The sequence below is a fragment of the Sardina pilchardus genome, chromosome 6 (genome assembly GCF_963854185.1).
Source record: "Sardina pilchardus chromosome 6, fSarPil1.1, whole genome shotgun sequence".
NCBI classification, from domain to species: Eukaryota; Metazoa; Chordata; class Actinopteri; order Clupeiformes; family Clupeidae; genus Sardina; species Sardina pilchardus.
Genome location: NC_084999.1, coordinates 32,293,103 through 32,320,490, shown reverse-complemented (window position 1 = coordinate 32,320,490; position 27,388 = coordinate 32,293,103). Strand labels below are relative to the sequence as shown.

At 50.1% G+C, this 27,388-nt stretch overlaps 1 protein-coding gene across 4 annotated transcripts in view; it reads right to left on the bottom strand.

Moving 5' to 3' along the window:
- ddr1 (discoidin domain receptor tyrosine kinase 1) overlaps positions 1-27,388 on the bottom strand; it is a 38,726-nt gene that overhangs the window by 10,091 nt on the left and 1,247 nt on the right. For 3 of the 4 annotated variants that reach the window (XM_062539490.1, XM_062539491.1, XM_062539493.1), the window contains exons 2-10: positions 15,333-15,487; positions 12,545-12,647; positions 10,061-10,289; positions 9,283-9,430; positions 8,991-9,093; positions 6,314-6,500; positions 2,238-2,487; positions 755-910; positions 312-371 (exon numbers count right to left, since the gene is read on the bottom strand). In XM_062539490.1, coding sequence (XP_062395474.1) covers positions 312-371; positions 755-910; positions 2,238-2,487; positions 6,314-6,500; positions 8,991-9,093; positions 9,283-9,430; positions 10,061-10,289; positions 12,545-12,647; positions 15,333-15,429 — 1,333 coding nt within the window. In that variant the 5' untranslated portion in view covers positions 15,430-15,487. The remainder of the gene's footprint in view (positions 1-311; positions 372-754; positions 911-2,237; positions 2,488-6,313; positions 6,501-8,990; positions 9,094-9,282; positions 9,431-10,060; positions 10,290-12,544; positions 12,648-15,332; positions 15,488-27,388) is intronic. The other variant, XM_062539492.1, reaches the window with a different exon arrangement.

The following is a 27,388-nucleotide window of genomic DNA, read 5'->3' as shown; positions in this document are numbered from 1 at the left end:
ATGCACGCAGATACACAAAGACTCACAAGCACACTAACTCAGCCAACATCTACTGGATGCAGTGCTCTTTCATGCTCTAGAACGCTCACACACACTTGGAGAACGCTTTGGAGAAACGTGCACTTAGAGGGAGACCACATGAAGAGATGCCCAGGCCCGCACACAGAACCCCCTCTGGAGCACCACAGACAAGCCGTGGCAGCCCCGAGCCATCGATCATCCGGCCGCAGAGCAGGGGGCCCACCACTACCATACACTAACAGCCCAAATCTCTCTCTCTCTCTTCTCCTCTCAACTGTCTCTGGTCTCACCTGCCAGCGCTTCGTTGAGCGTGCTGTTGGTCACGGGCTGGGTGACTGTCGTGGGGGGGTCTAGAGGAACAAGGGATGAGACGTCAGGGAAGGGAAGATGGTGAAAGAGGTGGGGAGAGAGAGAGAGACACAGACAGACAGACAGAGAGAGAGAAAAGAGAGACAGGAGTTAAAGAGCAGGATGGATGGAGGGTGTGCAACAGTGAGCCAAGATTTGAGAGGAGGGGTAGGAGGAGGAGGAGGTGTTTAAAGTACAGAGTAAAGTAAATGGGGGAGCAGAGCTAATGGTACACAGGGCTTGGTCTTCCTCCATTGCTTTTGTGCAGGGCTCAAACACACACAGGCAGGCACACACACACACACGCGCGCGCGCGTGCCCGTGCTCTCTCACACCCATGGTGCAATCATGCGGACACACCCGGGGCGAGAGGATTTGGACTCACCGGTGGGCTCACTGGTGCGGTTGGATGCTTCTGGAGTGAGGGAGGGCCGAGGGGAGGTGGGCGCGGCAGCGGCGCGAGAGGGAGTGCTGGAGGGCGACACGGGAGGAGGCACCGGAACAACGGAGGCCGTCTCCGAGAAATTCCCCACGTACGGCTCTGAAACAGAGACACAGACAGAGAGAGAGAGAGAAATGAATAGATAGATAGAGACAGTGACTTTTACTTTCTACTTTTAAATCATTTTATTTTACTTCATTTGACAGCCACTGGAATCACACACAGAGAAAAATCTATGTATTTCACCAGCGAGAGGAGAGAGATGCTTGGTCTTACATTTGCAAAATCAATCAAGCTGGGCTTTCTCTACACACAGTAACTGACATACAGTAGGCCTAATCTGCAAATCACTTCTGCAAATTTCAGCTGACACATAAACATGTCCAGATCTGAGTGGTCAGGTCAGTGGACAGTGCAGCGGTGATTTACGGCTGTTCATCCCCGGTGACGGTAGCACCCTGTGGCTGTCCAGTCCACGCAGTTAAGTAAACTAAAATGGTCAAAAAGAGCCTGTAAAACGTGCCTGGTTATTTCACAATACTGAAGGGAGCAGAATAAGTGGTGTGGTGGCTACCCTGTTAGGAGTGGTCAATTAGTCAAGCTGTCTTGCGCACAGAGCAGCATCATGAGCCAAGCGTGACAAGGGCACTGATGTGACCACCAGCCTAAGCACGTCAGCTCGCGTCAACTCATCGCCCTCCGAGATGACTGCCTCACGCAGTTAACTTGACTTATGGTCCTCCTCGGACGCCTCCCCAGCTGGGCCGCCAATCATAAATCGTCGTGTCAGAACGACACTTGTGGTCATCCCCAGCCCTTGCTTTCATTACAGCCACTCTCTAAATCAATCTGCCATGGACTTGGTCTCGCTTGAAGCTGATCTGGCTTATGTGTTTGGACTACGATGAGCTCATTTACACCCCCAAGGGCTGAACCCATAAGGCCCACAGCCCCTCCATCAGTAACGCGTTCGCACTGGGACACACGTGGAGGTCCGGCCGTGTTGTCCTGGACCCTCCTCCCTGAAGGGCTGTTGAACTGGAACAATAATAGCAAAAAGTATTGCTCTAGAGTCTAGCTAATATGAGTGATGATATCCACACATCAACTAGAACGATAATGACATGAAGAACAATATTGCTGGAGATCACTTTCTGAGCGCTAAAAAGCTGACAGCCATTCAGAAACCATCATCAACGTTCATCAACATGAGGAGAGCCTTTCCTTATCGTTGGTCAGTGTGGACAGCGACAGCGCTTTTATCATTACGGTTAGAGTTATGATTATAGCTGTCGTTAGAGTAGAGTAATTAGCTGAATGAGGGTTATCGGTCCTGGTGTGAGTGACCCTTAAGGCTGGGGGCTGTGCAGAGGGGCCCAGCTGGGCGGCTGGATGGCGATGCTGGTACGTGGGTCTGCCTACTCACCGGAGTAGAAGGAGATCTCGCTGATGAGGAGCCAGGGGTCGGTGAAGAAGAACTGGCAGCGCAGGATCTGGGCGGGACGCCCGCCGAGCGGCAGCGAGATGGGCCGCGACGAGGGGTCCTTGAGGTCGGCCAGGGGCACCAGGAGGGTGAGCGGCGGCGACGACCACGGCTGCAGCAGCGTGGGCTTGAACACGCACTCCACCTTGTTGAAGACGCGGACGCCCTGCGTGTGCCGGTTATTGCTGTGGACCTGCGGGGGACGAGGAAGGAGAAGGGAGAGAGAGACAGAGAGACGAGAGAAGAAAGAGAAAAACAGACAGAGACAGAGAGACGGAGAGAGGAGGAAACGGAGCAGAGATTTGAGATTGAACATTAAAACCCACTTTAGCTGTTCTGAGGCCCCAACGCTGGTTCAGAACAGTGTGTCTTTCATGATAAGAGGCTTTTGCCTGTTTTGACAATCCTTTGCATTTACAGAGCTTCAAGATATTCAACTTGTTTGAAAAAAGAGAGGAGAAGAAAAAAAAAAAACGACTGTGAATGTGAACCCATCTTCAGCACAGCTTTTCAAACACTTCTTGATTAAGGCCTTAAAAATGGAACGCGAGGCCTTTGATAACACTGATCCCTTTAAACCGGATCATTAGGAGCTGAGAAAACCTCGCGCAAACAGGCCCTCTGGGAAATAACACTGGCTGGGCTCGGTGCTTCAAAATAAACAACACACCATATGAGATGTGTGGAGAGGATGCTGTGCTGGAGAAGTAGTTTCAGAGGACGGAAACACAAGAGAGTGCAAAGACAGAGAGAGAGAGAGTTATGAGCACAATCAGAGATTATGGGATAGGCAGCATCAATTTAGTGCGGAGGAAGAGACTGTCTATCTGTCGTTTATAGAAAGTAGCAAAGAGAGTGGGGCTTGAAGGAGCGATAGGAGAGCCATTTAATAGACCATTTTAACCTGATTGGTCCTCTGTTCGTTTTGTTGTAGATTATCTGTAACATGCGCAGACACTGTACGACGTGTATGTTGATGAGAACAAATGAAATATTAAGCCTTTCCTTCTCTTCGTGATTCCAAGCAGGAGACACAGAGAGAGGGAGAGAGAGAGAGAGAGAGAGAGAGAGAGAGAGAGGTAGAGACAAAGAGGACAGTGTTGTAAATCAAAGTCTTTGGAGAGGGAGAAAAAATGTACCCAGGTCCCATAAGAGAGATGAGAGGAATAACTTTTTTCCAAAGTAGGATTTTACGAGACACTGAGAGGAAGGGGGAGAGAGAGTATATAACTTCATCTGTCTCTGCTGAGGCACCAGAGGTAAAAGCTCACTCGGTGTAGAAGTAGAAACATTTGTGCCATAGTGTTTATGTAATGATGGCATAATCACACTACGTGCCATATCAGACCAGCAGTTAAAAAATCTGGAGAGAACTGGTTCTGAAAAACAAAGAGAGCAGTGCAGAAATGGAAAGAAAGCGATGGAGCAGCGGAGAACGCTAGTCCTCAGAGGGACACAGAGGGAAATCATTACTCTTACTGCAGAATGGAGAGAGCCGAGGAGAGGGCAAGAAAAAAGGGAGGAGGAGAGAAAAGTGAGAGAGAGAGTGGGTGCGGTGAGGATACTGTGTGTTTGTGTGTGTGTGTGTGTGTGTGTGAGAGAGAGAGTGAATGAAAGACAGAGAGCGAGAGGGAGTGGGGTATGTAACAATTCCTTTGACAGGTTAGCAATTAACCTGACACTAGCTGTTAGACCAACATCTTAACCAAAGCCACATGTGCTCGCATATACGCACACACACACACACACACACACACACTCAAACACACACACGCACGCAGACACAGCACGAGCAGCTGTTCTTCAACAAACCAAAAAAACAAGGGAGACCGGGCATAGGTCAACGTGTAACCCACTCTATCAAGTCAGGCCCTAATAAGTCAACAAACCCTGAGTAATATGCAACCTCCCAGGAGACACACACACACACACACACACACACACACATACACACAGACAAAGACACACACCTGCAAACACACACACATACACACAAACGTATACACAGTGACACACACACGGCTGAAAACACACACACAGACACAAAGACACACAGACATACCAGCACACGCAGACACACACGACCCGCCCACTTTTACAGCTGTCAGCCAGCCAGGTTCCTGAGCATATTTACTGCCCTCTGAGACACCGTACTGACCCCTGGTGCAGCCCGGGGGACCGGCCTTTGGGAGTGGTGCTGGACACGGGCGGAGAAGGCGCAGCGGGGAGGCGGAGGAGGGCAAGAGCAGAGCAGCGGCGCAGGTATTAAGAGACTCGTACGGGGCAGGGGGGGGACGAGGGGAGCGCTGACCGCTCCAACAGAGACGCAGGAAAGCAAAGGAGGGGGAAAAAAACCTCCTCCACTTTGGAAGGAAAAGGAAAATGAAAGAGTGCAGGAACGATTGCAAACATGTTTCACAAGCCCTGAGGAAGGAGAGCGCACGCAGAGCGTGAGTTACGAAGGCAGGAAAAGCGCCGAAAACAATGAGATGGACCTGAACACCAGCGCTGTGGGAACCATCACAGGAGAGACACTTTCAGAGGCGTGTACACGCAGCGAAAACACAGGACGTGCTTTGAGGTCCATTCACACTAACGTACAAAAAAACATTACACGGATGTTGCAAAACTGAAAGCCATAAATCCAATGACCACATCATTGATGTGACGAAACAACAGATAAATCCATCAGGCTGACCTCAGATCAGCTCTGATGTGCGTGTTTCCCACTGCGAGAGGTTTTTGAGCAGAATTTTCAGGCAAGAGAAAAAATCGATTCTCTTTCTCAACTGTACATCTATAAAGCCCACCCAGCCAACCGCAGGACGCCGAGCTTGAGGTCAGAACCAAGACAATCGAGGCCGGGCCGATCCCGACAGGTCTGCGTCAGAACCAGGCCGCGACAAAACAAATAAGCGCAGCAGCAAATCAAATATTAATAGAAGGCTCTGGGCTGTAATTGTAGGATGCCGATGGAGCAACACCCAGGGGAGAGGCTGGATGGTGGCGCTGCAGGAGGAGCCGTGGCCGTGGCTGCTGCGGTGTCCCCGCTCCGCTCCGCTCCGCCAGACAGCCGTGGAGAGCTCCGCAGCGCAGATCACTAAACAAAACAGGATGGAGCTCCAAGAGCCACATACTGCGCGGCAGACAGTGACTTACAGTCACTGTATTAAGAGTTCACCCCCTCTCTCCCCGTCCGACTCTCTGTGTCTCCCTCCCTCGCTCCCTACTTCCTCCGATCTCTATGCTCTTCCTTTTGCGCTCTCTCTCTCTCTCTCTCTCTCTTTTGGAGCCCCGAGTTGGCTGCGGTCGCTCAGTTCATTAGGGCTTGGGAGTCTGTTCTGTTTACTGGGCCTGGGCTGCTCAAGATTTACGGCGGCCCTCCTGACAGCTCTGCCTCCCCAGCGCGCTCGTTTGGGGAGACTCCAGAAGGAGTCCCGAGGGGACACGCCGCTCCGCGGAGGACCAGGGATGACGAGGAGCGGAGAGATGCGCAGACAACCACACACACAAACAGCGCACAAACAAAATGCATACAGATCGGTATGCAGACACAGTAATATGCATGCAATGATGGCATAAGCCCACTGAATGCCCTATGTAAGAAAAAGGCTGGAGACGACTGCTTTTGAGAGACAAAGAGAGCAGTGCAGAAATGGAAAGAAAGCGATGGAGCAGCGGAGAACGCTAGTCCTCAGAGGGAGACCTCATTACTCTTACTGCAGAATGGACAGAACAGTGGGAGAGGAGAAAGAAAGAGTGTTGAGGTCTTCAGCCATCGGATGAGAAAGAGAGAGAGAGCGAGTGATGAGGTCTTCAGACAGATGATGAGACAGAGTGAAAGAGAGAGAGAGTGAGTGTTGAGGTCTTCAGACAGATGATGAGACCGAGAGAAAGAGAGAGAGAGCGAGTGATGAGGTCTTCAGACAGATGATGAGACAGAGAGAAAGAGAGAGAGAGTGAGTGTTGAGGTCTTCAGACATGCACACTGGCGTGTGGGTGTGTGACTGCAGGCTGACCTGCATGGTGTGGAAGGTGCGCGTCTTCTCGAAGTGGAACTCGATGTCCACGCTGCCCTGGCCCAGCGCCTCACGGCTCCAGCCCAGGTAGTCGTAGCCCGGCCACACGCGCAGCTCCTTGCTCTCGGTGAAGTCATCGCCACCCAGCACACCGTCACACAGCTGGCCCAGACCACCAAACTGCACCCTGCACACAGGAGGGAAATAAAGGGGATTAGAAACACACACACACACACACACACACACACACACACACACACACACATTAAGACTGACTCAATTTTTGCGTGCATCCAACAGTTTTACTGTAAATATCCAAAGAAGAGAAACCATTAAGATGTGTGATACACAGCTGTGGTGTACATTTTTGATTTCATTTTGTTTTGTTTGCTTGTTTTGATACAAGCAAACAATTGTGGTACAAGCAAACAACTTAATTGTGTTTTCTTTGCTTGTTTTGGTAACTATCCCTTGTCTTTGGAATGCCAGAGCCAGTGTCCAATCCAGGACACCGCAGATATCTCTCCCAGGCGTGCAACCAGGGACTCATTTTACCCATTTCACCACCCCAGCGAGTGTGTGCGCACTCGAACAGCTGGGTGATTGTGTCCCAGCTGCCTTGAGCCGGCTTCAAACCCCTCCAAGTGCTGGCCAGCCGTTCTGCTGCCAGCAACACTAACCACCGACCACAACGCAGAATATCCAAGAGAAAGTCATAAATCTCCGCAAACATAATAAAACAAATGATCCGAAGGAGCTCCAAACGCTCCCTTTTCCCCGTGAGCTGCCGAGCGCTGCCTTGAGCAGACGTGAGACAGGAACCGCTTCAGCGCGCTTGTCCTGAGGCTGACTGAAATGCCTCCCACTGACATGGCCAAAAGAACACTGGCCTTGGGACATGTACAAAGCACTGGGAAAATAAGACCGGGCCAAATTATACCTCACAGATAAAGGCAAAAAGAACATATTGATTGTTGGGACAGAACTGACAACAGAGAAAAGTAAAACATCACAAAAGAAAACAAAAACACACTGCACACTTAAAAGTAAAACAAACTTAACGCAAAGGCTAAACATTTCCAAAGTGCAGTCTCAGTGGGTCTGCAGCTCCTTTGAACTGAAGTGTAAAACTGAAATGGATTAACATGTGCTGGACACGCATGAACAAACTCATGCCAGTGTGTCACACCACTGGGCCTGGCCAACAAACCGCACCTCACACACAGGAAACCAACAAAGGCCAGTCCATCCCCCTCAACACACATAATATGGCATTCCATCACACACTTTACCCAGCTCAGCACGTAGCGCACTCACTCAGTTGCATATCCTGAATATGGCAACAGCAGCTTTTACAGTTCCACTGCTTATACTTACACTAGCACCCACACCTATGGATATGGACAGGGGGCAGGCTCACAGTCTAACACACACACACACACACTTACACACACACACACACACACACACACACACACACACACACACACTCGTATATTTTCTGTTCCCAGACCGCGTACAAACACAGCCCCAGATGGCACTCGCCGACACTCTCACGCTAAGAGATCACGGCGCGGGTCACCAAATGGACCCTCATGGCTCACTCTCTCACACGCACATGTGCGCCGGTCACGTCTGGCTTGCGTCTCAAAACGTTAGCTCACCCGCTAACGCAAACATTTATGGCCCATTAAAACCGTGCATATGGCTGCAATTAGCCTTCTGTGACAATGCGGCCAGACGGAGCCGGGGCGAGCGAGAGCCCCCTCGGCCTGCGCGAGCGAACCCGTGGGTTCCGCCCGCCGCCCCTGACAGCTGGAGGAGCAGCGCGAGGTCAGATGGACAGTGGGCATGGGCGCCAGGCGGCCAGCGCCAGGTGCAGTGGGGAGGCGGGAGAGCGGGCGGACGGAGAGAGCGGGCGGGCGGAGAGAGTGGCGGATGTCTGCCGGGTGCCAGGGGGCTGGGAGACAAGTCAGTGCTGGCAGAAGCTTCTCCGCGTTTCCCTTAGACTGCTGGCGCTGAACTCACCCTCATGTGTGCTGTATCAGTCCCAAGCAGAGCCTGCCCCGGGTGGAACATGGGGCTGGTTCTCAGCGGGCTGAAGCCTAGACCATGCTGTTGCAAAGTTGTGAAGTATTAGCCCAGTTATATTCAAAGAACTGAACCAAGGAAACTAATCTTAAACCTAAATGGACAGCTTCCAAGACATGGAATTAAGCCTAGTCCCACACTAAAAGAGAATCTTAATGAAGATCTCCACTGAAAAAGAGCTCTTCATTTAAAGACCCAAACCTGTCATTTGCGAAATTACCATGATCGATCATCATGACTGTGAGGGAGAACACTAGTCTGGCTATCACCATACTAAACTCAATCTTTTAAGATTGAACATAGGTCTGGGGAGTCCGCGCTTTATTTCTACTGCTCAAGAGGCGTAATTCTATACGCATTTGGATAGTCCTTCAACCAATCAGACCAACAATCTGGGTGCACCTTTTGGATAAGCTAGTTTGTGATTGGACCCAGCAAACATAGACAGGAAGCAGGAGAGATAGATGTGCAGGTTTCCAGCCTGAGCTGCTGGGCGAAATCCAAATCGCCAGCAGATCAGGCAGGGTTTACCCAGCCTAGGAGAAGACACTAATTCAGACAAACTGAAGTGGTTTTGCCCACTTACCCTGCCTCGATGCTGCCATCATAGGTGGAGTCATTCAGATAGATGGGGGCCCCAGACAGGTGCATGACCTGCCCTACTGGAGCGGTGTAGGCCTTCAGACCATCTGAAGAAAAACACAAACACGCTGTCAACTTCACTATCAAGCCCTCCGTCCTGCCTTAGGCTGGTCTATAAATACTTGAGTCTGCTTTTCACTCCTCCACCAACAGTGGCCAGATAAGCCGCGCTGCTTTTTGATAAAAAACTCTTTGATGAGCTGATAACTGGTCTGAAGCTAATTGCTCCCACTCACCATCCCACAGACAGCCGTAGAGCTCCACCCTCAGGCACACGCTCATGACGCGGTCGGCCAGCGGGTGGAAGCGCACCATGCGCGCCACCACGGGGGGGCCCAGGTCCTTGAGCACCACGTCATACGTGTTCTCATTGCCTGAGATCACCTGCCGGGGGAACAGGCAAAAGCAACACACAGCATCACACACAGTCCTGAACAAAGGCAAAAACCTCAGATTGTATTTCCCCTGCGATTTTAATAATTATTGCATTTAATACAATATTCATTTTTGCTCATTTATGCATAGCAGCATACTTGAAAGGAGTTGTATAAAGAAAGTTATTCATATAATGGTAACTATCAAACTTCTCCAGCAACTTTGATGAGTGACTTCTTCAGTCAATGGAGAGGAGCCAAGGGGTTTAGACTAGGTCTTCCATGTAATGAATTACAATTAGGGCAACAACTTTAGCGAGACACAATGTTGTTCAGAAAACAATACACAGACACAAGGATGAGACAAGGATGTATTTGCATAAACCATCAAGAGGTGATGAGTCAGTTCACAAGCACAAACAAGCTATTCAGCTCATAAGACAAAGAACAACAAGATGGAGAGAGCTGCAGAGTAGGAGAGGAAGAGAGAGGAGAATGAGAAAGGAAATTAAGGAGGAGAATGGAAGAAAGAATATAATCAACTCAAAAAAACATTACTAAAGATTGGAATTCAGAAAGTGAGTGAGTGAAAGGGGAAAACAGAGGGAGAGAGAGAAAGCCTGAGAGATGAAAAGTCTACCTCCTGGCCCCAGCGGTCCTTCCAGGTGAACCACTGGCGTCCGTCACGGGAGTATTGCAGCCGATAGCTGCGGGCGAACTCCCGTCCGTGGCCGTCGGCATGGCGGCCCTGTGTGCCCACCAAGGACAGGAAGTGAAGAGCTCCGAGGTCAACCTGGAGATACTCAGAGCCGCTGGGGTACACCGGCCCCATCGGACACCACGCCCCATCCCCCTCACCCGTGCTCAACCTGCAGGAGGGAGAGCAACACAAGAGCCATGCATGACAAGTAGGATCACACACACACACACACACACACATACGCACGCACGCACGCACGCACACACACACGCACGAACGCACGCACGCACGCACACACACATACGCACGCACGCACGCACGCACGCACACATGTACACTCTCTCTCCCCCATCGGACACCACGCCCCATCCCCCTCACCCGTGCTCAACCTGCAGGAGGTAGAGGAACACAAGAGCCATGCATGACAAGTAGGATCACACACATACACACACACATACGCACGCACGCACGCATGCACGCACGCACACACACATACGCACGCACGCACGCACGCACACACGCACACTCTCTCTCATGCACTCTCTCTCATGCACGCACACACACACACGCACGCACACATAGACACACACGCACGCACACACACACAGCTGACAATACATTCTCAAATCTCATATTCGGGTAGCTCTGATACCATAAACCAACTTCAGCTCTCGGGTTTTAATTAGGCTTCACCAAGATGTAGTGTCCCTGGTGAAGCTATAGATTTTTGTTCAGTCCAATAATAAAGCACGGCTCTGTAAGGGCAACCTGGCTACAGGCCCACCCCCGACTGAGATACGGCCCGACGGAGCTGTCTCAGCCCTGTGCTCTGATCCATCACTGACACCTGGAGTGCGTGACATCAGCGGGGGGGCATCTCGTGTCTTTGGGGGCCACTCTGACATTTCACACGGGCAGCCGCTTCCCAGAGCGCGTCACAAGGCCGAGCCGGCCGGCCTCTGCCAGGGTGCCCGGGCGGCGGAGAGGCCGACGAGAGGCCGGCGACGTGCGCCAGAGACGCTGGTGAGGTCAGAGCATCCTGCGCTGCCAGCGCCCTGAGTCTGCAGGGCCTCCTGAGCCATCCATCATCCGGGGGGATTACACTGTCAGGGACGCACACATGAGGCCAATTCTCTCTCTCTCTCTCTCTCTCTCACTACATCTCTCTCTCTCGCTCTCTCACTATCTCTTTCTCCCTCTCTCCCTCTCTCTCTCGTCACTCGCTCCGGTCCGCAGCCAACTATCTCCCTCTCCCCAACTGTTTCTCACTCTGCCGTTCTCTCTCTCACCCAAACTCTCACCGTCTCTCTCTCTCCCTCTCTCTCCCCAACTCACGGACGATCGCTCTCCACCTCACTGTCCAGCATACTTGCACACAGCTGCTCTGGTGTGATATCAACATGAGCCTCCCTAAACCCCACACACCACTCGTTCTCCATTCCATACACACATGCATAAACACACACACACACACACACACACACACACACACCCACGCTGAGCACCCACCCACCCATCACAAATCTCCTCTCTGCAATGTGTCAGCAGCCCATCAGGCCCCTTTGCTCCCTCCTCCCTCTTCCTCTGTTCTCCCTCCATGCGTCCCCAGTAAAATCCCCCTCCATTCCCCCGCTACCCTGAGGTGTCTTAAAGGCAACTGGGCCTGAAAATCACATCCACATGGTGGCTCTCATGGCAGGACTCTCAGCCAAAGGGGGGAGGGGGGTTATGTTCCAAACAACAACCACCCACCCCAGTCCCCCCTATGCATGCACACTATCCAACCCACCCCACCTACCAGGACCCTGTCAGTCACCCTGCACCCTCTCTGTTACCCCACTCCCCACTCCATAACTGCCCCCCCCCCCCCCCCCCCCCCCCCGTCCACATGACCCTCTGACCTTGTGCACGGAGCCTTGCGGGCCGGCGGTGCTGAGCTAGACCTCGTGAGGCTGTCTGGGCGTAGTAGACAGGGGGCCACAGCCATTACCTAATGTGCTAAATGCAGAGCCGCCGCTTTATACCCTTGTATTGAAATCTAATCGTGTTCCCTGTGCCGTGTAATCAAATCTAATGGTGTTCCCGTCTACTATTAATGGGGGACTCTGGGAGCACGCTGGTGGGAAGGGAAGGGGGGGGGGGGCGGCGGGGGGGGGGGGGGGGAATTAAAAGGTTAGCATGAGGACAGCCTGGAGCCTACACACACACACACACACACACACACACACACATACACACACACACACACACACACACACACACACACACACACACACACACATTTGCAAAATATATGCACATTTCTGATGGTCCAAAACAAACATCAGGATTGTCTGCATAAACACATGCACACGCACACACACACACACACACACACACATACACATGAATGAACACATGCACACACACAAACTGTCAGAGTACCTGCCATGCTTGGCTTCAGTTGAGTCAGACCAGGCGCTGGAGGCGGTGATGGCTGAGTCAGGGATGCTGCCATCTTCCATGCCCAGGGCATAACGACACTGAGCTGTGTGTGTGTGTGTGTGTGTGTGTGTGTGTGTGTGTGTGTGTGTGAGTGTGTGTGTTTTGGGGGGAAAGACAAAGAGAAGTGAAGAGTTTAATTCAGCACTCTGAATGGGATGGAGCAGATGTTCACAGGAAACCTGATAAGAAGTGACGTCATGGCCAAATCCGCAGTCATCTGGCAAACCAGCGTGGCTATAATTCCATTAGTGCATATGGATCTGAGGCTGGGGTCAGATCTAATAGATAAGATCACCATTCAACGCTTTCCTATGGTTATCTCATGTTTTTCAACTTGTGATAGACAGCTAAACTTTCAGAGTGTCAGCCCTAAAGGATCAAACCCCAGGGCTCTGGCAATCATTAATGATTCAAGACATGGAGATATGCACACACACACACAGGCCAACAACATCCACAAATGTGAATGCACCCACACACTGACACACAGACACAGACTTACAGACACACACACACACACACACACACACACACACACACACACACACACACACACACACACACACACACACACACACACACACACACACACACACACACACACACACACACACACACACACACACACACACACACACACACACACACACACACACACACACACATTCCAAACCTCATCCTATCAGTTTTCCTTGTGTCTCCAGAGAGGCTGCAGACCCTTTCATATAACTGCATCTCTCGTATGCACACTCACATTCCTCAGGGTTTCAGTTGCCATGATGAGGCCCCATAGGGAGTCTGAGTAGCACACAGAGAGGCTGAGTGGGAGTGGGGCGCATCGCAATCACAGCACACTGGAACCGCATACAAAGGGATGCACATTGCTGTCACCGTCTGACTGGCAGGACGGACTCAGACAGACAGACAGACAGACAGACGGACAGACGGACAGACGGACAGACAGACTGACAGACAGACAGACAGACTGAATGGGACAGACAGACAGACAGACAGAGGCACACCACTGTGGAACACTCGCTCAGCCTCATATGTCATCGCCAAGCCCAGGCATTACCAAACGAGGACAGATTATCGAGTCTTATCTGACAGCGTGTGCTGGGTGCTGTAGTGGCCTGAGAGGGTACGGGGGGGGGGGGGCGGAGGGACGGGGGAGGGGGGCAGTGTGACACGCTCAGTTGCTGTCGGTGAGTCAGGGGATAAGAATGTGAAGCTGGAAGACAAACCCTCTCCCAGAACTCCATGCCCGCGCCCCCATCCCCCTCTCCCCACACCAGCCAGTCTCATGGGCAGGTGCCTGTTTCATTACATCATCATGCCGCTGCCAATAAAGTCCTCTCACACTCCTCCCTCTCCTACCACTATCTCTTGCTGGCTTGCACTCTCTCTCTTGCTCTTTTTCATTCTCTCTCTATTGCTGCTACATATTTGCCCTCACTGATCTTGAACATATTCTGTTTCTTCTACACTTTTACCTCTCAAATCTCTTCCTCCCTTATCTCCTCCATACTTAATGTGCTTGGACTTCATTCTCTTCCTCTCGCTCTCCCTCACTCTTCCTTTTTTACACACGTCAAGGGAGATGTTTCTCATCCCTCGCTTCCTCCTTTCCTCTGATCCCCTCCTCCCTCCCTCGATCCATAAAACACACCGAATCCAAAAGCTGGACAACACCAGCTCCTCTCCATGACAACTCCACACACATGCCCTGTATGTATCTATGTGTTCATATGATTCTGTGTGAGAAAAAGAATATGTGAGCATGTCAGAGTCTGTGTGTGTGTGTGTGTGTATATGTGTGTGTATGTGTGAGAGAGATAGAGAGAGAGAGAGAGAGAGGGAGGGAGAAAGTGAAAAAGAAGGGAAGAGGGGGAGGAAGAGAGGGAGAGGAAATGTGTGTGTAATAGAGATAGCTCAAAAAAAGAAATCTGGCGGGTGGCTTGGAAACTGCACACTGCCAATAGTGAGCCCCATCGCTATCGCACAGTCCATCGCTCCGCATCTGTCCTCTGTGGTGGCTGTCTTTCAGATCTCTCTTTACGACAGAGGAGGGTTTTTTGGTCGCGGCCAGGGGCTTCATTTCCCCTGCTCTCTCTCTCTCCGACCCCCGGCAGCGAGACAGAGATGGAGATTAGTTCCTGTTTACTAAATGAGTCCTGCCCGTGTCGCTTACAGACCACGACCATGTGCCAGCCCAGACCTGTGTCAGGCCCTGCCAGGGTGCTGTCAGGGGCAGGTCCACTCCGCAGCCCTGTCCATCAGGGAGAGACTGACGTGGGATGTGGCGCTGGATAATTACAGCTGGGTGGTGGTGGTGGTTTACACACATTGAGCAGCAGCAACAGCGGGGCCTTTGTCTGCAGAAGCCCTATTATAGCAGCCTTGGGATTATCCGTTCTTTTTGAACAGGAGTTCCCACCGCAAACCCAGAACAATGCCGAGAAAATTATGATGATGAGAGCAAAAATGGATTGCACCCTTTAATTAAGCATGTACGACAGAGGCATTATGAGCTTCATATATCTGATGGGAAGGAACTGCTTCCTCTCTTGGCCTAGACTGTCTTTTTTGGGATGACACCAAAACAGAACTTTAGGGCATTTTAGGATAAAGTTGTCCGCACCTCCGATCCTTCCCACACTGACATTATCATCGCCTGTGCCCTGCCTGTGAGTGGATGTTAGACAGCAGCTCTACTGGAGGAGCTCACCTGAGTTAAAGTGCCACTCTTGATCCTGTGCCGACACCCAGGTTGTCAACAGGGCCACGGCGATGACCGGCAACAACTGCAGCTTCAGCGTTGCCATGGCAGCGACAGCTCACCAAGTTACCTGTCTGGAGACTGGCTGACTGCTACAGACATACCTGGTGAGAGGAGAGAGGGAGACAAGAGAGGTGATGGAAGAGAGGGGTTAGAGAGGTGGCTAATGCAAAACACCGCTAATGGAGAGCTTTGTGAATGCTGCATTCTAAATGAATGAATTGAGTGGAATGAATTGCAACTAAAACACTCTGGCCTGCCTTGCGTGGCGCACTCATAATGGGTCCTGACATCTCATCTTGTCAGGCCTCTTTGTAAACATCACCCTGCCTCTGTTTCCCAGGTGCACGCCGCACTGCACTGCCTTGCACTGCGCGCAGAAGCAAAATCACATCAACAAAATGACCCAGATCAAACCAGTGGGGGAAAAAAACGCAGAGAAAGAAAAAAAGAAATAAAATATAAAATGGGAGCCTGTCTGCTTTGTGCATAATAATCCCTGAAAAGCGTGCCTCTGTGAAATCACCATTCATCACCCGTGCCTGACACCTGCTGCGGTAGCCGCTTCAAAGTCAGCTTGTTTATTTACGCCGGGCCTGACAACCTGACGAGGCGTGATGCGCCTGGGCATCATGCATATTAGCACCGCATTTCAGAGCATGGCAGGCTACAGAGGACAGGGGGCGTAGAGACCAAACAAAACCTCCCCCCCAAAAAACAAAAGCTCATCGTCGCTCCCACTCTAATAAATGCTCACTCCACGTTCTAATTGCTAACATAACATGTGGCAGCCATGTTTGTGTCGCTGATGGCCAGGGCCGCAAAGAAGGGCGAGCTTAAGATGGTTGTCGGCGCAGCGGTGGGTGTGGGTGCAGACAGAGGGGCACTGGGACAAGGACAGAGGAGGAGCAGGAGGCTGGGGGCAGCGGGGCGTGGGGTGGTGGTGGTGGTGGTGGAGAGGCTTGTCTGAAAAGCCCCGCAGCAGGAGTAAAGGGGTGTAATGAGGGAGTTGGGCAAGGAGTTGGGATGAAAGGGGTGGTGGTGGTGGTGGTGTGGGGGGGGTGTTGGTGGGGAGTGGGGACGGCGCGGGTGACAGCTGCCCTGAGGGGTGCGACAGGCCAGTTTGTGAGCCCTCAGTGTTTCCCTTACCCTCACCGCCTCACTGAGAGAGCAGGACAGCTGACACACAGCTGTACAGACAAGGAGGGTGTGGGTGTGTGTGTGTGTGTGTGTGTGTGTAGGGTGGGGGTCGGAGCATAAGGACATGACGGGATCCATGGCTGAAAGGGCAATGGAAAAGAGATAAAGACAAGACTTATGGGAAGATAGAGGCCGGGGGAGAGCAGGAATGAAGGAATGACAGAGCCAGCCAGATGATACAGGGTGTGGGGTTTACATATATATGCGTCTGGGTCTGGGAGTCTTTCGGATGTTTGTGTGTGTGTGTGTGTGTGTGTTGCTTGAGGTATGTGCATGACTGAATATATGTATGTCTGTGTGTGTGTGTGTGTGTGTGTGTGTTGTTTGAGGTATGCGTATGACTGAAAATGTGTATGTCTGTATGTGTGTGTGTGTGTGTGTGTGTGTGTGTGTGTGTGTGCATTGCCTAAGGTATGTGAATGAGTGAATGTCTGTGTGTGTGTGTGTGTGTGTGTGTGTGTGTGTGTGTGTGCGCACACACACATGTGTGTGTGTGTGTGTGTGTGTGTGTGTGTGTGCGTGCGCACGTGTGTGTGTGTGTTTGTGTACATGTGTGTATCTCTGTGTGTGTGTGTACACTCTCTCCACACAGTAGAGATTTCAGACACTGCCAGCCAGTGCAGCTGTCCAGAACCAGAGACAGGCGCTAGGCAACAGACACAGGGTGCAAGTGTTCAGAAAATGGAGGGGGAGGTGGTTTGTTTTGTCAAAACACCTCAACAAAGACTTTCACATGTGACAGACAGAGAGAGAGAGAGAGACAAAGACAGAGAGAGGGAAACGAATGGAAGAAAAGTTATTGCCAAATGACTGTGTTGAAATACAAGGACTTGGTTTATTACAGTTGGCTTCGGAAGTCCGACTGAAACGGAGATCAGGACCTTAACAGATCTGTTTACATTACACACACAGACACAGGCACATACACACACTCTTCCTCTCTCTCTCTCTCTCACTCACTCAGACACACACACACACACACACACACACACACACACACACACACACACAGTAACCATGACATCCATAGCAGAACATGTATAGACATGGGGTCTTCATCACAAACCCTAACAAGGAAGAAATGTGCTTGCAATGTTTGCCTAAAACCCTGAGGAGAGGGCGATACTGTAGATGCAGAGAGAGAGAGAGAGAGCAGAAAGAGGAGAAGAAAAGAAAACTTGGCCCTCCAGTGGAGTGTAAAGACAAACACCTACATAATCTAAAACACACACTCTCACACGGACGGCACACAAACTCTAGCGCCTCAGCGAAGGACGACGTTCCAAAAACAGCCCACGAAGAACCTGCTATAGAAAAATATATAACTTTGTTTGGCTCCCTCTTGGGTTTCCTGGTGTGCGGTCGCTGCAGCAGACACATGGGCAGAGCCCCGCAGGCTATTGTTTGAGCGGAGAGCCCTGTCCCAATCACGATGACATCCCTCTCTGGACATCAGCCGGCACAACTCCGCAGGCACTAATGACCTGGAGCAGTCCAGCTGCCTGCTTCCTGGACAACAGGACCACTGAGACAGAACCAGTGGCAAAGGCACAGAGAGAAGGAGGGAGGGAGGGAGGAAGTGAGAAGGAGGGAAGGAGAGAGAGAGAGAGAGAGAGAGAGAGAGAGAGAGAGAGAGAGAGAGAGAGAGCGAACATGGTGGTCCTTTCTCCACAGGGAAATAATCTCATAATACAGATGTACTCTGAATAGCGTCTGGCTCGTTAGGAAGCAGCCCTTCTGTGCGTGAAACTGCTAACTGGCGTGTACGCTCGGAAACAGATGGTAGACCGTATACAAACTGGCATCCCAACTTGCACTCGACAATGACATCGCACCTTCAATAAGGACAAACATCACATGAAATTCAATGTCTCTGAGTCAACGGAGTCTGGCAGTATACTCCATAGAAACCCCTCAGAGCACAGCGAGTGTTTCCAACAGAATGTTCTGCCCGGCCCCGTGTCCAGTGCAGTATATTGGGGAGGTGCGGCTGGGCTCAGTCCTCTCACACCGTCCAACACTGAGCTCACTGGCTATAGATGTCACTACTAATCACATGTGCGAGGGCTATTTGTTTAGCGGGGTTAACTTCATAATTCTGCAAGTATATAACTGCATCTTAAATCTGGACCTCAGGGGCCCCCCAATCTGGAGCTCTGCAGCGGAGGGGAAGCAGGCCTGAACACTTAACTACCTGAGTCACGGCCAACGCACACAGCTTTAACGGCCTGGTGAATCAGTGACTGTGTGTGTTTGTGTGCCGCTGCCATGCTGCTCGGGCCGCCCGCCCCAGCCTTCCACTGTCCAGATGTGGAGCCTCCGAGGCGCTTCGCTTCCAAATTTCCAGGCTGCGTGCGCTGCTGCCGTGAGCTGGGTCTGCTTCAGAGGCGCCGTTCGTGCCAGGTCGGCTCTCTAAGACAACACCCAGGGCCCCTCCACCAGCACCAGCACCAGCACCAGAGGCACCGACGCTGCTGGGGCGTCAGGAAGAGCAGCAGGCAGAGCAGGGGAGTTGCAGGGCGGACATGAGTAATGACCACGAGGGGAGAGAGGAGGACGCCCAGTCTTTTGTTTAGAAGTTTCCGGATGTGCACGCGAGGTGAGTAGTGAGGTTATGGTAAGGTTGCCGGTCAGGAAAAAGAGCGTAACTGCTCTTGGACATTTGGACATAACAGTGCAAGCGTGACCATCTGTAGCAGGAACAGGATACGCTTGTGGTTTCGGATTGAGGCTTGTGGCTTATGGCTCTTCCTGAAAGGGTCCTCTATCTCCCCTCTGCCAGTGCTGATGGCCAAGTCACCTATGTGTGCTGCAGAAGATTCAGACAGGAAGTTCCTGTCCTGTCAGCAACACAAACAAACAGACAGTTATCCCAAGAAACACACACACACACACACACACACACACCCTAAACACACACACATACCCTACACACACACACACGCGCACACTTTCTCTCAAATATTGGCCTAAACACAAAGGCAAACATGCGCTAGCGAGACTTGGCACGACTGCCACAGACACATGAGCACTGATTCAGATTTGGTGCCTTGCAGTTCTGCTGCACGCAGCAGAGTCACAGGGGAGTCACACTATGATGCAAACCTCCAGAATCAGAATTTGAGAGAGCTTATGAGTTATGAGTGTGTGTGTGTGCCTAGTGGATACCCAAGGGGCCGCTCTTAGTAATAGCCTGGTCATCTTAGTAATAGCCTGGTCATCTCGGCAGTGAGTCACACCTTCTCTGCGACATCAGACAGGCATGCCAGCCAGTGTCAGACCTGAAGCATCTGACCAGTTCAACACATAATAGAAGGAAGGCTGAGTCACCACACGCTCAGGAAGAAGAGAGGGAAAACATAACGTAAAAAATAAGGGATGTGTGTGTGTGTGTGTGTGTGTGTGTGTGTGCGGGGAGGGGGTGGGTGTGGTGGTGGGGGGTGTTAAACAAACACTTCCAGTAACAGATCAGGCTGAGCGAGAGGGGGATGAATCATTAGATCTGCTGCGTTGGTCTGTGTCTTTCTTGCCCCAATTCAACATTCAACACATCACCGAGCTCCTCTGGCAGCAAGGACCACTAGACTTGCCAGCAGCACGCCATTAACCGCTACAGTGCAGCGAATCATCGGGCAAGTGCACTTTACAAGGAAAAACCTTGCATGATTTAGGGGATAGAGTTTCGTGGGTTAAATTATGCAAGGGTGATTACAGTAAAGATTAAATCATCATTACCTCAGCCAAGTGAGCAATTGGGCAAAGTAACTGCAGTTTTTTACATTGCATGCATCAACATTATGTACTCTTAGAAAGCTTCCCTGAAATCAGAAGAACACATTGTTTCCTGCCCTGTGCTCTGCAGCAGAGAGCACTAGCCTGCACTGGTGTGATCAGCCATCACTCAACAGGTCCATACAGAGACGACGCCAGGGACAAATCTTGACTCGATGATTAATGGCCACAGGTTGTCAGTGTCTCGCAGCATCAAGCATAAGTCAGCGCTCTCAGTTCCTTCAGCTCAAAAATGTTGTTTTGGTCATTCTGAGAAAATGAATATGGTGAGGAAGTAAAACCAGAAGCTAAAGCAAAAATGTTTGAAACTGGCAAAATGGTTAGGCATGTGATTTGAAAGTGGTAGCCAATAATTCTCTATAGCAAGTGACGCACAAAGCACAAAGATGCTATTATCATCTTCCAATACACAAAGGTCCGTGTCATATGACTAAGGGTTTTTTGCTCAGGGCAAAAATAAACAACCGTGAGAAGGAAGCGTGGACCAAAGCACCAAATGCTCTTTCTCTGTGCGTAGCGCTAATAAATCCCAGGCCCAAACACGTCCTTGTGATCACCTCCCTCACGCTCACCGAACAGGACAGTCTTGTTGTTGCTGCCAGTGCTGTAGTTGAATGTTAACGGCGGCGGCTAACTGCTCTGCATTCCCACAGCTAGCCGGGCTGACGCTGTGCAGACCGTGGGCTCACCTCACGAGGCCTTGCCCGCGGGCGGCGAGAGGCCGTGTCTCTACACGCTCAGGTGCCCGCCTCTGCCTCTCATGTGTTTGGCCTCAGGCTATAACTGAGATCCCGCTTCAGAAGAGGACGGGCGAGGTGGGGGGGTGGGGGGGGGGGGTTGTTTGCGACTACTGTGATTCCACCTGAGGAGGAGGAGCAGGAGGGAGAGGGAGATCTGAAGAGTTTTCAAAGCGCTTCATCCCTGAATCAATCACGGCTGGAGTCTTTCATCTGAGTTCTCTTGGCCGCTGGAGCGAGGTGAGAGGGAGAGCCGCCCTCAGACCCAGCTGACTCCTCTGCTCTCAAATGCACCAGACAGACATGGTCAAACAATTCATACAGGCTCCATGTGTTTCAGAGAAATAACAGCAATATCAGGAGAGGATCAACCCTCTCGACTCGAGACCAAGAGCCAGGGCCAACACCAGAGAGCTGGCAATGAGAGCTGCACACAGCAGTAATGTTCTGCTGGACCCTGACAGGAAGATGTGAGCTAGTGCAGGACCTGAGACATATATCACCTTGTGCAGCCAGTTTAATTTGCTATCTGTTGTGAAAAGCTACCTGCCTCTGAAAAGGTAAGAGAATGGAGGGAAGAAGGAGGAGGAGAAAAATGTGACAGACCTACGTGACTCTCGCAATGACCGGTGAGAAAACCGTCAGCTGAGGAGGGGGGATAGAAAGAGTGAGTGAGTCAGTCAGTGAAAGTGCGGGACCGAGAAAAACATCACCAGCGCTGAGGTTTGTAAGAAATGCTGAGGTGCACTTTAGACAAAGAGGGAAAGTGAGGGAAGGGGCATTTGGCACTTGAATGGCCACGAGAATTGCTGAAACAGAGTGAAATAAAGGGGGGATAGGGAGGAGTAGGAAAAGGTGGTTGGAAAAGAAATGAATAGAATCAAGGAACAGGTTGAGCCGGAATCTTTTCTGTCAAACTCAGCATTATGCCACAGAGAAAGGAGTGGAAGAAACATGATCTCCCCATTGCCATCTAAATGGCACATTGACCCATCAAGCTTGAGCGTGTGAAATCCAGTTCACACACACACACACACACACACACACACACACACACACACACACACACACACACACACACACACACACACACACACACACACACACACACACACACACACACACACACACACACACACACACACAGCTGATTTTACAGTTTGGCGGCCCAGATACACAAGGCCCAAAGCCTCATTCTGATGACTGTGGGGACAGGCAAGTGAGTGTTGGCTCTGGGGCTGGGAACATGTTCTCAGGTCAGTGCCTAATGTGCTAACAGCTTGGGAAATAACAGGCAGAGAGTGCCACCGAGGCATTAAAGAGAAAAACAAAGGTAACGGTGGACACATATCTCAACTGGCAATCTCCACACACACATAAACCCCCTGTATCCTCCGTTCAGCAAGAAGTCCTGATACAGTGAAAGTACACTAGATGCAGGGAGGTTGAGGGAAACTTAATCTGTCACGCACGTCTGTGCGCCTTCATCAATGCTGCAGCCCTCAGGCAAAAACAAATCTCTTTGGCTTTCCTCTCTCCCTAACACAAACACACACACACACACACACACACTCCCTCTCCTTCCAGCGGTATGTGTTGCACTCTTTCACTTCACATGTTTCTGTGAGTCTCTTTCTCGTTCTTCTCTCCCTTTTCCTCACTCCTTCAGGGTGGAAAAAAAATGGCCGCCTGTTACGAAGTGTTAAATTAGACTTCACAGAAAAACTTCCTCCAACTATTTTTACATGCTCCTCTGAATCTGTTCAAAAGAAGGCAGCGGGTGACGTCGCTCTTTGGAACACTCTGGGCAGGGATGTCGTTAAAAGAGGCAGATTCGGACATAAAAACGAGAAGTCAAATTAAGAAGCCGTCAGCTTTGATCTTCAGAACATCGCCTTTTTTAATGAAAAGCTTTTCAAAAGCGCAGCCAACATAGCCAGGAGCCAGGAGTAATTACTTGAAGGCTCCCACATGGGTCTTTGTGTACATGCTACAAAATAACACACCAAGGTGTGAGGAGAGAGAGAGAGGTGCGGGAGAGGGGCTTGCACTGCCGCCGCTGCTCTCGTGTCTCGTGAAGCCTTTTCAGATCGTTCTGTGCTGCCGGAGTGAAAGAGAAATCCATATTTTCTTCCAATATATCCCCCCGCTGACAAAAGCCAAGGGTGGAGCTCCCAAGCCCCTCCACACCAAATCCAACCAGTGAAGCAGAACCGGCAGGAGAGCAGACACTTTGGCCTCGGCTTCCCTCGGCAGCAGACCTGTGCAGCCATGTCCTGGTGATTAGTCATTAACCAGAGGCCTCATGCATGGGAGAGCTCATGAAGAAGCCTTTCTGCTGATGCTCAGGGATTTCTGTACTAAAATGCTAAAGGAGCCAATACTATGAGGTATGTTGGCCTCTTTAAGAGAATAGTTTTTGTAAATAAGCAGGTGCAATTATCTGCAGTGGACAAGCAAATAGATCCTTGACAGATACCTCACAGAACAACTTGTGTAGGCACATCCTTGGGTGGAGATTTGTTCCATGATTCATAAGACCATTAGGGAGCTGTAGAGCCATAATAGATAGAATAACACCATAGGCAATTTGTGGGACAGAAAATTACACTGTGGCTTGTACTAGCATTCATTTCCAGGGAAACATACTGTAGACCACCTGTATTAGGCACTACAACAAAAAACAAATATGAGTTATTATTAGCTAAATATCAACATATACTGATAAGCCAAATGTCTATATTTGCTCTGATAGACATCTAAACCGAATTACCATCAACACATGTTCTGCATACGAGACTGCATTGTAGGCATTACAACACATGCATTAGTCCTGACATGCAAACTGCTCAGGTTCGCTGCATGTATAATCCAATTTAATTGAATTCATTATGACTGTAATAGAGTAGTAATTGAGAGAACAGAAATGAGATGAGCGGCCACATGGCTGGAATAAGGTTAATGCCTCGGTACGGAGCTGGAGCGAGCACACAGGAGCACAAAGCCCTGCGCACCAACTCAGACTGTGACAGTGACTCAGAACACCACTAGATATGGAGAGGGACAGATCGCCACAGATGATCAATTACGTCTTCAAAGGTATGCCGCCTGACAGAGACAAGCACAGAGCGAGGAGAGAGGAGAGGGAGAGCGAGGAGAGAGGAGAGGGAGAGGGAGGGAGAGAGATGGAGAGAGATGGAGAGAGGGAGGGCATGAGGGAGGAGTCGGGGTGGTGCAGAGGGAGTCAGGGAGATCAGACAAAGCTGAGAAAATCAGTTTGTATTAGATTGGAAAGGAATGACACAGTGGAAGCTCTAGATGCGTGTCTGTTCATTAGGCAACAGGTTCCCTTCCATCTCCTCTCCACTGGCAATCTGTCCTCAGACGGTGAGCATCATTAAAAGCCACGCACTCCTGGGAAACGGGGCAGAAATTAGATTCTGAAGTCTAGACGTTCCAGGGAAATTGGTTTAGTCCGACAGAGATAAACAAACTCACAATTTCCTCCCTTGCTTCAAAGTGTTTATCTTTAAATGCGTAATTTGTTTTAGGGCAAGCGTGCTGGAATACCTGCTGGTGGAGTTCCTGTGCCCACAGTTGAGCGAGTGACACAAGATCTTAGAGAAAACGCTGGCCATGAAATGACATCGGTCTCAGTTAGGGCCAAAGACAATGTGCTGCACTCACCAGCTGCAGAGCACCACACAGCCGAAGAGAGGAGAAACAATTACATGCCAACACAGCTGAGAAATCAGATTTCTACCGTTTTGTATTGAGGATCGACAAATCATGGACAAGATAAAGTGATTTTTCTTTTATATCTGAATAAATGTGTGACATGCATACAAAATATGCATGACGTGATAACTGACAGAGTATGGTCTATGGCTATGCTGATCATATTTTAGGTGGAATATAAAGCACTAGCCTATATTCAAATGACCTCACTTTGGTTGAAGCCGAGAGGAATGAAAGGCAAAGACCATAGAGATTAACAATAGCAAAGCCAGAAGAATGGCACAGTTTAGAACTTATTAACCTCAGGCTAACAGAAAAAACTTCCTTTTTCAACGCAGCCGCCTCCTGCCCTCAGCCTGTTATCTGCCCCTAGCACAGATGGCCTCCTTATACGGACCTGTTTACCTGCGTGAATCAGTAACTCCAGCTCTTTCAAGACTCTCACCAGACATTTCCCTCAGCATGGGCAAAGCAATAAGTGGCACAGCTCGATGTGAACAGATGGAAACCATCTCGTCTGCAATCCAAGGATGCCCTTGAGTTTAGAGGAAGTGCAGACAGACATATTGAATATGAAGAAATGCGCTTCTGCACACCAGCAACCGGGCGAATGAATCTGAATGGTCTGACGGAGTGGGAAGTGGGAAAAATGAGATCTGGTGAAGGGTCAGGTGATTACTGGGAGTGCAAACACACACTAGCTAACTAACCAGCTCACAGATCATAAAAACAGCAGGAGAAAAACAAAAACAAGTGTGTTAATGAGAAATGTTACGAATACAACCGTGATCACAATGCAATGATTCTTTCTTTTCCAAGGTGCTGATGCAAGCTGATGTGTACATCATCAGAAGGAGCTGCATGACTCTCACACAGAATGAGACTGTATTGTGCTAATGATTTAGAGTCCAGTTGTAAAGTTCAGTCCAATTACATAAGGTTAGGAAAGTGTGTATTAGGTGATGATATTGTAATTACTGAAACCAAAAAACATAGATTATGCAGTTCCAAAATCCTGGCTATATAGAACTCTTTGATACAAAATAACAACGCACAAAATGTGTATAAAACCTTTATTTAAAAACAACAGGATGCCCCAAAAAGCTGCTCTGTCAGTGTCTTCCCACTCATCCAATGTACCAAAGCGCAATAAAAAGCCTACCCGAATGGAGTACATTAGCATCCTAATGCACATGATTGCAATACAATACAGCTGTCGCCTGTGGGAATTTCAGCAATGCTTCATCCCTCAATTGAATTGAAAGAGATGGGCGAGGGACCAAGAGGCAGTTTGAGATTTATGGTCTTTTATCTGTTGACAAAGCTCAGGCCAGAGCATACCTCACACACCCCATTCAGACACAATCAGCCTGCCTGCCCAATGGCAAGGATTCCCCAGGAAGGCCAATCTGCAGTGGCATCTATCCCATGATCTGCGTCTTTCAAGCTGTTGCTGGATATCAGCTCTACGCTCAGAGAAAACTTGTGCATAGAAATTCCACTTGGGCACACTAACAAGCATTGCCTTAAATAAAACATTGGTCAATACAAACTGCCTCCAAAATAAAACCAGAGGCTTCGTATACTCTCAGTAAAGTAGACTAGGCTACATCCATTCCATGGCAACTGACTGTCACATACCCACCCCTAAGTGCCCAGAGCATGAGACCTGTCTGAACACAAAGAAAGTCTCCCTCTGACACTGGAGCTAGTCTTTGTGCTGGCACATAAGAACGTAACTCAACAACAAAAAAAACCCAACCATCTAGATCTATTACCACCCCATGGCTATGTACCTTTTCTCACTTTCATGAGTGTACAGACACACACACACACACACACACACACACACACACACACACACACACAAACACACACACACACACACACACACACACACACACACACACACACACACACACACACACACACACACACACACACACACACACACACACACACACACAGAAAGTGAGAGAGGGAGGGAGAGAGAGAGAGAGAGCTTATTATGTATTCAGCTTTTTTGGCTTATTCATACGTCCCTGAGCAGAGAGCCTCCCAACAAGCCGATTTCATTATCGCATCTCCCAGGCAGCTGGTGCTTTTGGGCAAACTCACAGTTTTTCCTCTCATGAAGTCATATTTAAAAACGAATACATTCTCAACTTAATTCCCAGAAGACACTTGGTTAAATTACTTGCTCTGGAACTCAAACAATATGGGAACTGCATGATAGGCTCCCAGAGAAAGTCAATTCCTTGTCAAGGATAGTCCACTGGGAAAAAATCCGATGTATTTGGGCTGGTTTAAGGTCACCTGCCATACTCCCGGGTCAGCAGGTTAATAACTGCCCTGAGCACGACCCCAGGTTCAGAGCAGCCACCTGGATATTATGGGCAAGTCCAAAACATTGTCGTTTTAATGACCCTGTCTGTTAGGTTTGTGTCGTTGGTCGCTGCATCTAAGTTTACTGTTAGCTGTCCTTGCGATTTATTGCTGCCAGCTAAGTGGAGGTTATAAAATGTAGGTTGAGAGAAC